The sequence below is a fragment of the Salvia hispanica genome, chromosome 5 (assembly GCF_023119035.1).
Source record: "Salvia hispanica cultivar TCC Black 2014 chromosome 5, UniMelb_Shisp_WGS_1.0, whole genome shotgun sequence".
In the NCBI taxonomy this organism is placed as follows: Eukaryota; Viridiplantae; Streptophyta; class Magnoliopsida; order Lamiales; family Lamiaceae; genus Salvia; species Salvia hispanica.
Genome location: NC_062969.1, coordinates 41,145,267 through 41,157,530, shown reverse-complemented (window position 1 = coordinate 41,157,530; position 12,264 = coordinate 41,145,267). Strand labels below are relative to the sequence as shown.

The window sequence follows — 12,264 nt, the reverse complement described above, 5'->3', positions numbered from 1 at the left end:
CATGTTACGGTTATGTGACTTGATCTAGACATTGCAATACCTATGTGGAATGCGGTTAGTTTATAACTATTCTTGTTTTCATTAGGAAATACTAATATAGTTTAAGTAATGGAGTGCAACACATAAGCGCTACATGAGTTTAAATTCTAGCAATCTCTTATTTTGACACTCAAAATACTAGTAATATCAAATATACGTGAGAATTAGTGTAGGAGCAAGTAACAAATAGTAATACAAACTAGTGGGCATATTTATTCTCTGTATTCACTAATTAACTTCTACAATAATCAAGGAATTGTTGCAGAAGGGAGTAGGTGAACATGTCTTTGTTTTAATCCATATTTGTTGTTTCTTCACCCTAGTCCCTACATGCCTATATGGGTAGACGTAGCATCTCATTTATTTGCTTACATGTAATTGGGTAGATGTTTCTTATCATTTATTTGCTTACATGTTACATGTGACTAATAATTGGATAGATGTTTCGTATCATTTATTTGCTTACATGTGACTAATAATTGGGTAGATATTTCCTCTCATTTATATGTTTGCATGTTACATGTCTCCATTCTTATGTTACATGTGACTAAATTGTACTCCCTCCATTCTTATCCTTCATTTTTAACCAGTATCCTATCAAAACATTCCCTTGGATTCTTGGGCATTAAAAAAAGCTTAGGTGTTACATTCTTAGGTTATTAAGTAACGACATAATTCTAATTAATTTAAGAAAATATATAAGAAACTAATCTATACTCCTTCCGCGTCACACAAAATAAATCATCACTTTAGATGTCATGAATCTTTAAGAAATTGTTACATGTGAGTGACACTGTCTAAAAACGGAAAAAAAATGTACTTCTTCGGTCTCATAAAAATATTCACTCTTTTCTTCTTAGTGTGTTCCACTAAAATATACGCTTTCTAATTTTGAAAAATATTTTATCAGCAATGAAGCGAGATTCATTCTCTCCACTAGCGATACTGTAATTAAAGATCCACGAGGACATCAATCTAGAACAAAATATGCTGGTCACAATCATTTCTTTCAAGCTCAATGAAGACAATATTAACAACAATCATTTATAATTCATCCTGTAAACTTTCATTGGAAAACAATCCCTATCCCTGTTGGTCAGCATCAACAATCATTTATAATTAGTATAGGCATAGAGCGCCAATTATTTAATTACACCTCTTCATCTTAAATCATTTTATTCACCACCATTACCGTACTAATTAAAATATTATAAAACCTTTTCAACGATATTTAACTATATCTGTGCTTAGATTAACTATTCTTCTCATTTGGGAAATACAATTCATAAGCGTTGTATCATATTGTGCTTTTTATAGAAATCTCTTATTTTTATTCTCAATATATTGATTTCAAATATATGAACTAGACTTTGTGTCTCTTTGGTCCTAAGTTTAACCCTTCTTTTCCCCACTATTTTTATTTAATTTTACTCGTTTCTTTGGTCCTGAGTTTAACCAAAAAATATTGTTAAACACCAATCTTAAATCTTAACAACATAAATATTAAAACAAGTTTACATTTATAAATAAGTTAATATGAAATTAAAGAAAAAATTATCAAATTTTTTTAAATGAAAGTTATAAACCTAGAGCATGATTTGCATGCTGCTATGAATTTGCTAAATAAAAGGATAAGTATCGTGACTTGATTGAAACAAATAATTGGTTATAACAAACAATTGGGTAGGTGTTACATCTCATTGATTTGCTTACATGTTACATGTGACTAATTGAAATGTTACACGTTACATGTGACTAAATTGTACTCCCTCCATTCTTATATATAGGTTTAAACATCAACTCTACGCACGCACACGCACGGGTACTATTGATTTTTTCCGCTTGCGCAAACAAATTAAAGAGCGGAAATGAGTGAGCACGAAAAGATCCAGCATTTCTTCCTCACCAAAAACTCTGCGCCGATCATTTCGAGATATTTTCCATTTCAGAATTCAGATTAGGATATAAATAGGACGAGGCGAAGGATTTGATTTTGAACTAACTTTGGTGATAAATGCAAAAACAAAAAGCTGGAAAAAGTTGAGTTGTGTGTGTGTGTGAGTGCAAATGGAGGCGAGGGTTTTGGAGTGTGGGAGAAAGGGACACGTGTCGGACTGTCGGTTATTGTTTCGAGAAGATGGTCTTGGGATTCAGTGATTTCCCGCAAAGCCAATTAATTTAATTAGCTCAATTAATTTAATCAGATTAACTAATTTTAAGTGTTTGTGCTGTGTTTTTAAAAAATTCGAAACCAGGGATTTGGTAATTTTTTATGGTAATTCGGAATGTACAAACGACACCGTTTGATATTTAATTTGGCTTAAAATCGTAGAACATGAATGAGTAAAGTTGTTTAAAGGCAATAATGTTATTGGATTTTCCTACATAAATAAAGAAAATATCAAACTATATTAATTTTCAAACAATAGATGTATGCATTTTGGATCTGGGCTAGTAAAATAGTATCACGTCTAGTCCATATCCCTTGCTATGGAGCACTAATTTTTGTTTAAATTTGAGCCGAAATAAAGCCCATAAGAATTAATCATTCTAATCCATCATTTTAAAATAGAGGGGTTAATGAGCCTTAAACTTATATTTAGGATCAAATTTTGATTTTGACTGAATTTTACATATTGCAGCAATAATAACATCATGTTATAATTTGTAGTAAAATAGACATCCCAAGTCTTTCAAATAACATGTATATCCTACTTTTATTGAAATTGAAATTGATTTTTTTTCAAGAGAGAGAAAGTGATTTCACATTCTTAATTAATTTAATCAGATTAATTAGTCCTGCGTATGCAGATAACTATTTGTTAAAATTGCTTATTTTTAATTATTTGCTCCCCAATTCTTAATGATAACACTTTTTTTGAATGTGAAACCGGGAATTTGGTCTTTCTTCACAGAATCAAAATTTATAAGATTTTCTATATAATTGGATTGTGCACACGCCGCCGATTTGCTACTTTTTTGACTTGAAATACAAATACTAAAATGTAGTGTGAACAAATAAAGCTAAAACACAAGTAGTATGAACATAATAAAGTCAATACTATTATTGCAGTCTTGCCATTAAAAAAAAATCAACTACTTTAGCTAGTTTACAATCAACAAATGATAATTTTTGGTTGAGAAAAAGAAATTCAGAAATGGTCTCCAAAGGTATCCAACTGTTGGAAAATCCGATTGAGGGTGCGTTTGGGTTGATGATTGGTTCTAAGAGGTTGCTGGCGCCTAGTTTTTCTATTCCGGTTAAAGTAAAATTTCCTAAGAAGAAAGGAGAACAATATGATGAGATACATGATAACGCAAACATATAGTACTATAAAAAGAATCCGTCGAACTGATTTTTCTTTCGTATCGGGAGCGATCACCACTGTCGATACTCCATAGCTCACCGCGATAGCTGCCACCGACACACACATAGCAGTCACGGAGATCCTGAAGAGCCAAATGTTTCGGGATGGCTCTCCAGTCGCGATCAGTATGATCGCGAGGAGGGATGATCCGAATGCTACAGTGTTAGCACATACCAAATATTTGTATACATGCGGATGAGTGTATGCGATCACGGCATCACCAGGCCTGTGTGATGACGTGTCACCCTGCCACACCCCACCAGGCGGGTTGACCGCGTTCTGGTACGCCATCGTTGCTATCAGGACCACCACCACCATCGCCACGTCACTCATCTTGGGCAAGATATCGTGGATTGATGGCGGCAACAACCGTAACAACATCCTTCTCATTTCCGAATAGGTACTACATGTGTCCCCGGGGCTCTCAGCCAAGATTTGTAGCTCCGTTTTGCCCATTGAATTGCGTGTTAGCCTCTTTATTTTGTTGCTTTCCACCAAATACTTTATAGTCTGTCATTTAATTTGATACATACTCCCTAATCAATGTATATATATAGTACTATATAATTGAAAATAGACTATGATATAGTTTATTAATGGTTACCTCAAGTTGATTGCACCTCACAGCCATATGCATTATTGTCTCCCCATCCTCATCAATTGCATCAACAAGGTCACCCAACTTTTCCACCAAAACCTTCAACACCTTAACTTGACCGTGTTTCACGCACAAGTGCAACACAGTCTCTCTACGGTGCACCCTCTCCATAGCGGGCAAGTGACTCACTTGAATGAGACGTTCCACGGTCTCAACATGGCCTTTCATGGCAGCAATATGAACTGGGCTCATACCATGGCAGTCTCGCCACCAGCAAGCCTCGGGGGCTACTGACGACAACTTTTGGCATATCTCAACATGCCCTTCCGCAGCTGCAATGTGTAGAGGCGACAACTTTTGGGAGTCTAGAATCCAAGCTAGCCTCGGATTAAGATTCAACACTTGTTCAACAATGGCTGCTTGTCCATGCATTGATGCTATGTGAAGAAGATTTCTTGAACATGGAAATGAGACTCCATGAACAAGATATGGATCTTCTTTAAGTAGCATACCAAGTGTTGTGACATCTCCTTTTGATGCTGCATCATAGAGCTTCCTTTCCATTCTTTCCCACTAACTATTGATGTTTTCCTTCTTTCTCTAGCTTCTCCATTCCTCTTTTTAATAAATACTAGTGGAGTACTAGTATAAAGTAAGGTCTACCTAATTTACTCGCTACTTTGCACTATAGTCCAAAAAAGGAGAAATAGAGATAAGGCCACTTGACATTAATATTTAGCATTTAAAATTAGGTCATAGCTAAGTACAGTAAGTATTTTTTATTTATATCGCCAATATGCCAGCTCATCCTACAATATTTTTTAAGTTTTTAAACATGTGGGGAGTAGGTCCTATTCTAATGCTTATAGCACTCTAATCCAAAATTAAGACTAAATCTTCATCCTTGGATTTTAAAATGAATGGATGAGATTAAAGCTCACAAACCTCAATAAATAGCAGACAAAATATCAACAAAAGGGTAATATCGTCATTTTGTTATCATATGATAATTTTCGTGGGTGTTTTTTTATATCAACATTGTGTATTACAAATATCAACAATATGACATTAGAATATCAATACAAGGACAAGAAAATATCAACATATTTTTATTGAGATTGGACGTGCATAATATTGAGATTTTGCCTACAATATATTGAGTTTTTTGTTGCATTTGTTGATAAAAGCTGCTTATCAACATGTACGAAAATTGAAATATAATTTATCAAATTTCATCACCCGAACATCGTCGGAACATATGCAATTGAGATCTCGTTGGAATCCTTATTAAATTATCTTTAATTTGATATATTTTTTACGAAAAAATAATTTAAATTGAGAGAGTTACGTAAATTTAAAGATTTGAGATGATTTTGAGGAGATAGAAAGTAGTTAGTTATAATTACTACATATAGAATTTGACATTAAAACCCTTTTAATTTAATTAATAATTATTTAAATTTAAAATATATTACACATGACATTATATTAACCACAAGATCTTCTAATCTAATGATTGAAAATTGGTCTCAATTTGGGATTGGTAATTAGTTAGCAATTGATTACATCCCCCGTAGGGAGTATATATGAATTCAAATATTAATATGCTGAGAGGCATAATTGTAGTTGTAGATCTGGCAGAAACTTTATTTAATTTTTATAGATTTCTTTTTTCTAGAGAGAAAGTGGGATTTTCATTTTCTTAACTAATTTAATCATGCAATTCATTTAAAGAAGTTAGTTGCATTTTTAATTCTATGTAGATGGTCGGTAGCACGCAACATGAAAAAGGATACAAACAGTCACACGAGAAAAAAATTCCTATTTGCACACCTATAAACTTTGACAAATAGAAATATATATAATCTTAATTCCCTCTAAAGGTAAATGTACACTATTTATTATATGAAAAATTTGTACACAATCTGTGTATAATAAATACAGTATCCATATAGGTCCATCACTTCGTATATTTAAAATTATTACATTATTTTAAACTAATAATTTACTATTTCAGAAATAGAAATGTGATATTTTTGATAAGAAAAGAAAAGGGAAAGTATGTTTTTATGGGAAAGAGAGAGTATAGTAAGAGTAAGTAATCAAACTATTTCAAATGAAAGCACAGAGAAAAGATTAAGTTGGTGGTTGGCGTTTGCCCCTCCTCAAAAGTATATCCCAGTGATATTTTTCTTTAAATTTAAAAATTTATTTGATATTCTCCTTTAAATGCTCCTCCTCATTATTACAAAATATGTTAATAAATAATATATTTGCCCCTTCTTACGTTAAATCCTAGCTCCGCCCCATGGTTACATCAAATTGATTGCACCTGACAGCCAGATGCAATATTGTCTCACCGTCATCATCGATTGCATTCAAAACCTTATCATCGATTGCTCTTCGCCAATATTTTTTTTCTTATACATACAACAAACTAGGGAAGGGCTTAAGCCCCCGCCAATATTTTTTTTCCAGCCATTACTAAATAAATGGCTGCCATAAACTTTTTTTATTTTTATTTTTATTTTGATCCGTGCTATAAAGTTATCTCTTTACTATATTTGATAATTTTATCTCTTTGTAAAGTGAATCAATTAGCTACTAACAATACTTTAATTACTTCTTTTCTTTTTTTATTTATCTTGTATTTTGTGAATTTTGTATTAAAATTTATGTCATACTCAAAGTCCCTACTTTTGTGAGACAAAGCAAGTAATATAGAGTATATAACGGTAAAAAGTTTTAGTATTTGAAGCTAGTGCCCCTGGGGGTCTATCATATTTTAAAATTGGTTCTTAAATTGTGTGACTAAATTAATACTGGACGGCGTAGATGTATAATCCACTTACTAATTAAAACCATAGGCAATTAACTAAAAGAAAGGTTGTAGCCCATGGGCCAATACTATGATTTATTGGGCTCCAAATTTTAGTCCAAATAAATACCTTGAAAAAAAACATAAATTTACGAAATACTACTACGATTATCCAACCCAAATTACGAGACTAGAGCAATTTGTCCAGCAATATAATCCAACACAAATTACAGATTTAATTCATATATCCATCCCAGCTTAACCCAAAACTAACAAAATTTGATTCTGTCTTCACAGAATAGGAGTATTTCAGAGCGATCCCTCTGTTGATCTCCTCCTCAAGGATGAACGCAATCCATTGATAGAAAGGTAGAGCAGCAACAACATAACAAAGAAGAAGAAAACAGAGACGACCGAGGCAACAATATACCCAAGCGACTGCTCTTCATTGGGCGTCGTCATGATCAGCGACGCCCCGTACCCCACCCCGAGCGACGTCAGCGACAGCCACATCGCGGTCGTCGCCACCACCAGGAAAAAGAACTGCTCCAGCGGCAGCCCTGTGGTGATCAGCATGATCGTCACCAGAGCCGACACGAAAGCCGTGGTGTTGGCATTCACAAAGTGCCTGTACATCTTGGGGTGCGTGGATGCCATCACTGCTTGCCCGGCTCTGTGGGATGCCGTGTTCTCCTGCCACACCCCTCCCGGGGGGCTGATGGCCGCCTGGAAGGCCATGGTGGCGATCAGGACCACCACCACCATTGTGATGTCTGTCATCTTCGGGAGGATTCCCAGCAATGTTGAGTGATCTGATAAACTGCTCAAGCTTCTTTTCATTTCTCCATAGGTGATTGGGTCTCTAGGGCTCTCTTTCAAGATATCCAATGCTGTTTTGCCCATTGCATTTGTTGTCTCCTTGTCTAGTTTAGTGGTTCTCAACAAGTATCTTATCATCTGACATTTTTCATACAACTACTTGTCAACATACCAAAATTTGAAAGGGTTTTTGGCCCTAAAAACCACAAACTTTTCTCGAATTCCAGTTTTTCCCATGAACTTTCAAATTTGTTTTTAAAACCACGAACTTTCGATTCGTATGCAATTTGCCAACCCGACCCGAATACCCAATTACCACTTGGTCTTGGAAGCACATACAGTTTAGATTGGTTAGATTGGTCTTGCATACGAATCAAAAGTTCGTGGTTTTAAAAACAAATTTGAAAGTTCATGGAAAAAACCGAAATTCGGGAAAAGTTTATGGTTTTTAGGGCCAAAAACCCAATTTGAAATATTAAGTATAGCATGCAATTATCTTCTTTATTTACTTAGAAGACCAAGTCAAAAAATCTAACCAATCTAAACTGTATGTGCTTTCAAGAAACGTACTGTATATTAAAACCAAGTTGTTCTTAAAATATCTGAAACATAAGCACATGCTAATTTTTAGACTTAGACTAAGAAGATGAGACAAGTTGTTCTTTTTTTAAAAAACATATGGCCCACGGATACTTATTCAAAGCATACATACAATATTGCAACTTGTTATTTAACCAATGAATCAAAGATAAAAAATGGTTGGTGCATAACTACCTCAAGCTGATTGCACCTAACACCCAAATGCAGTAGTGTCTCCCCATCATCATCCTTGGCACACACAAGCTCCCCCAGCCTCTCCACCAACACCTTCAACGCACTAAGCTGGCCATGCTTCACGCACAAATGCAGCACGGTCTGGCCGCGGTGCAGCCTCTCCAGACCCGGAGACGGATCCACTTGGATCAGCTCATCCAAGATCTCCACACGCCCAGCCATGGCCGCAGCATGAATCGGGTTCATATCATGGCTGTCTCGCCACCAGCACGTCTCGGGCGCCACCAACACCAATCTCTTTACAATCTCGAGGTTCCCTTCTTCTACCGCGATGTGGAGGGGCGACAGTTTTTGGGAGTCGAGGATTCGAGCCAGCCGCGGGTTGATCTCAAGCACCTCATCCACTATGGTGATGTGGCCATGAGTGATGGCTATGTGTAATAGAGTTCTTGAAAATGGGAATGAAGTTGCTTCCAGGAGATATGGATCTTGTTGGAACACTTGTCTTAGTGATGCTAAATCGCCCTTTCTTGTAGCATCGTGTAGTCTTCTTTCTGATGCCATGAATTAAGTACTAGTCTAGTAGTACTCCTATTAATTAAGGTTACATCTAGGCGTTGAGACAAACAAATGAGATGGGGATTGGTAAGACAGGCTGGTATTGTTTGAAAAATAGGCTGATCTAGAAGAAGAATCATACTATATAATATATTATTCTATTATCAAAACTTCTTCACCAGGGCGGCTCCATTCCGGAGGTGGTTACTTTATTTATTCAAATAAAAAGAGCAATGAAAAGAGAATAAGAAAAAAAAAAAAAAAAAACTACTGTACTAATTAGCATACCTTATAAAGATGTAAAATCATATGAATTGTTCTTGGTAATAATTACTCCCTCCTATCTCGATTAATTATCTTTGACGCAGTGTAGAGTAATTGTAGTGATAAGCCTTCATTGCTTGAGTGAGTCGCATGCTATAATTTAATCTTATTAATTTTCATTAAAGTTTATAAAATATAATACTAAGATTTTAACCAGAACGGATGTACCATGCGTCTCAATATTTGGGAGTGTTTTCATACCACAAATTCTTAATTGAAATATTTTTTAATGTTAATAAAATCCTTAGTTTCAAGAAAATGGATCACAGCTATGCTATTCCTAATAACTTAGGGATCATTTCTTTATCAGAAAGTAATATTGTTAGGAATTATGATTTCTTAGAATATGATTTTTGATAAATTATTTATTATATTTTAAAATATCAAGGAAAAATGTTAGAATTTTAAATTATACTCCATAAATTAATTAAATTCAAATAACTAATTGACATCATGACCGAATTATCAAATTAACTTAAGAATTAGTAAAATAAAAAATTTCAAATCAAATATCTAATTGATACTATTATTATTAAAGTATAATTAATATATTTGAAATTACATTAGGATTTACTTTATAAGTTATCAATGGAGAACATAATAATATTCGTTATAGTATTATTATGATTTATAATTTGTATAATTACATTGAGATTTTCTTAATTATTTATTATTTGATGACATAATAATAAATAGTGTCTATTTTTCGAGCACCCTTGGATGCAGAATATGTGTCTTGTTAGAGAAAAAGGATGTTGAGAGCTGATGGGCAGCCCCCCTAGCCTCAATGGATGTCTATTTTTGCTTCATCCACCAATGTGTTTCTATTTTTTTTTTCTTCTAATCAAATACTAGAATTTTAGGCATTTTATTAGTTTGAACATCTTTTGAGTCCTTCTAAACCGTACGAGATACAGGGCGTGTTTGCGATGAGTTTGCAAGTTCCTTGTATGTTCTCTAATTCATAAACAACTAGCATAACTATATCTAGTTTATACACGATAAATCATTTATAGAGTATTTAAAAGTCATCTTCATACACAATAATCAAACTCACATGAGAAACACAACATGTTACGTACCTCAAGTTGATGCACCTATATAACAACCAAATACACTAGCTAGTGTCTCCCCATCATTATATATATATATATATATATATATATATATATATATATATATATATCCTTGGCACACAACCTCTCCACCATTTCCCATGGTTCACACACAAATGCAGCAATGCAGCCTCTCCTAGCTTAACGATTGCGGCCCAAACATCCACAGCCCTCCAAACATCGGAAAATCCGATAGAGGACACGTTGGCCCCAAGAACCGGATGTAAGACCTTCCTTACGCCGTGGCTTTGCCTTCCAGTAGAAGTACAACCTTTTTACCTTGGTACACGAAATTATGACTGCACACATGACACCAATAAACGCAAGGAATATTGTCGCATAAGTAGTGTCAAATGTTTTTTGTTCGGTGTTGGGAGTGATCGCCATTTTCGATGCTCTATAGCTCCATGCGATAGCAGTCATTGACACCCCCCCAGCAAGCGTGGCAATAACAAAGAAAGAGTTGTACTCCAATGGCAATCCAGTGACCATAATGAAAATAGTGATGAGGGATGCCAGGAATGCTGTGGTGTTAGATCCCATCAAATCATTGAATAATTTGGGATGAGTATGCGCCAATATGGCATCTCCGGCCTTGTGTGGTGACGTGTCATCCTGATACACGCCGCCAGGTGGGCTGACCGTGGTTTGAAATGCCACCGTTGCTATCAGGACCGCCACCACCATTATGGCCTCGGTCAACTGGGGATACAAACTATCCGAACTTGATGGATCTTTTGCACTTGACAAAATTCTTCTGATTTCCGAATACCAACTAGTTGTGTCCGGAGGGTTCTCATCCAAGATTTCAAGTGGTGTTTTGTTCATGGAATTCTTTGTTAGCCTCTTTATTTTCTTGCTTTCCCCCAAATATTTTATAGTCTGAAATTTTTATAAATCATCAATTAATTGGACATTAAACTAATCAAAATGAAAATTAAGACAAAAAAAAAAAAGATGTTACCTCAAGTTGATTAGACCTTACAGCCAAATGCAATATTGTCTCTCCATTCTCATCAACTGCATCCACAAGCTCTCCCAGCCTCTCCACCAAAACCTTCAACGCCACAAGCTGACCGTGTTTCACGCACAGGTGCAAAATAGTCCCTCCGCAGCGCAGTCTCTCCATAGCAGGCAAAGGACTCTCTTGAAGGAGATATTCTATAATCTCAACATGACCTTTCATGGCTGCAATATGAAGCGGGTTCATATCATGACCGTCTCGCCACCAGCAAGCCTCGGGGGCTACTGATAACAACTTTTGGCAGATCTCGATGTGCCCTTCCTCTGCTGCAATGTGAAGAGGCGATGATTTTTGGGTGTCTGAAATCCGCGCTAGCCTCGGATTAAGCTTCAAAACTTGTTCAACAATCGATGTTTGTCCGTTAATAGCTGCTATGGGTAGAATATTTCTTGAACATGGATATGGGACTCCATGAACAAGATATGGATCTTCTTCAACTAGTTTTACAAGTGTTGTGACATCCCCTTTTGATGCAGCATCATAGAGTCTCTTTTCTACTGCTTCACTCACCATTCTTTCCCACTAATAATTTTGTTTCGTTCTTTCTTCTTATTTTTACACAATATATTGATCGATCCTGTACATATTTAGTACACACAAGATATTTTTATCTACGAGTTCTTATTCTTCACGTAATTTCAAAGGTTATCCACAAATGTTGGTTGTATATTTATTCGCAGAGGACCACTTATGATAAGGTTGTCTCCAAAGAAAATTCTACCTAGCTAATTTCCTCACAACTGAACAAAAACACTACGTTGACTCATAAGTAAAGTCTACTTGTGAGGCGTTGCACCGTAACAAATTTATTGTTTCATTTTTGTAGA

The 12,264-nt window shown here is 35.3% G+C and overlaps 3 protein-coding genes across 4 annotated transcripts; all 3 read right to left on the bottom strand.

Moving 5' to 3' along the window:
• Nucleotides 1-3,080: 3,080 nt before the first annotated feature.
• On the bottom strand, nucleotides 3,081-4,591 carry LOC125191395 (ankyrin repeat-containing protein At5g02620-like). The gene is made up of 2 exons (XM_048088949.1): nucleotides 4,012-4,591; nucleotides 3,081-3,917 (listed from the first exon to the last, which is right to left on the bottom strand). The coding sequence occupies exons 1-2, from the start codon at nucleotides 4,567-4,569 to the stop codon at nucleotides 3,192-3,194; spliced, it is 1,284 nt and encodes a 427-aa protein (XP_047944906.1). The 5' UTR covers nucleotides 4,570-4,591; the 3' UTR covers nucleotides 3,081-3,191.
• A 2,363-nt stretch (nucleotides 4,592-6,954) lies between these two features.
• LOC125186973 (ankyrin repeat-containing protein At5g02620-like) lies at nucleotides 6,955-9,610 on the bottom strand. Its single transcript, XM_048083465.1, has 2 exons — nucleotides 8,417-9,610; nucleotides 6,955-7,780 (listed from the first exon to the last, which is right to left on the bottom strand). The coding sequence occupies exons 1-2, from the start codon at nucleotides 8,978-8,980 to the stop codon at nucleotides 7,133-7,135; spliced, it is 1,212 nt and encodes a 403-aa protein (XP_047939422.1). The 5' UTR covers nucleotides 8,981-9,610; the 3' UTR covers nucleotides 6,955-7,132.
• A 531-nt stretch (nucleotides 9,611-10,141) lies between these two features.
• Nucleotides 10,142-12,013, bottom strand: LOC125187726 (ankyrin repeat-containing protein ITN1-like). Of its 2 annotated transcripts, XR_007170655.1 has the most exons (3): nucleotides 11,378-12,013; nucleotides 10,485-11,295; nucleotides 10,142-10,452 (listed from the first exon to the last, which is right to left on the bottom strand). XR_007170655.1 is itself a non-coding variant. In XM_048084352.1 (2 exons), exons 1-2 carry the CDS (start codon nucleotides 11,948-11,950, stop codon nucleotides 10,555-10,557), a joined length of 1,314 nt encoding a protein of 437 aa, XP_047940309.1. In that variant the 5' UTR covers nucleotides 11,951-12,013; the 3' UTR covers nucleotides 10,461-10,554. The 2 variants fall into 2 exon arrangements, 1 of the variants encoding a protein (XP_047940309.1); XM_048084352.1 differs by lacking the exon at nucleotides 10,142-10,452 and having other exon boundaries at nucleotides 10,461-11,295.
• Nucleotides 12,014-12,264: the final 251 nt, after the last annotated feature.

Bases quoted from the DNA above. Each gene is read 5' to 3' on its own strand.
- LOC125187726 (XM_048084352.1), bottom strand. From the start codon at position 11,950: ATGGTGAGTGAAGCAGTAGAAAAGAGACTCTATGATGCTGCATCAAAA. The intron at 11,296-11,377 runs GTAACATCTTTT...TAAAAATTTCAG, and splicing joins TAAGGTCTAATCAACTTGAG to ACTATAAAATATTTGGGGGA.
- LOC125191395 (XM_048088949.1), bottom strand. From the start codon at position 4,569: ATGGAAAGGAAGCTCTATGATGCAGCATCAAAAGGAGATGTCACAACA. The intron at 3,918-4,011 runs GTAACCATTAAT...ATTAAATGACAG, and splicing joins TGAGGTGCAATCAACTTGAG to ACTATAAAGTATTTGGTGGA.
- LOC125186973 (XM_048083465.1), bottom strand. From the start codon at position 8,980: ATGGCATCAGAAAGAAGACTACACGATGCTACAAGAAAGGGCGATTTA. The intron at 7,781-8,416 runs GTAGTTATGCAC...GAAAAATGTCAG, and splicing joins TTAGGTGCAATCAGCTTGAG to ATGATAAGATACTTGTTGAG.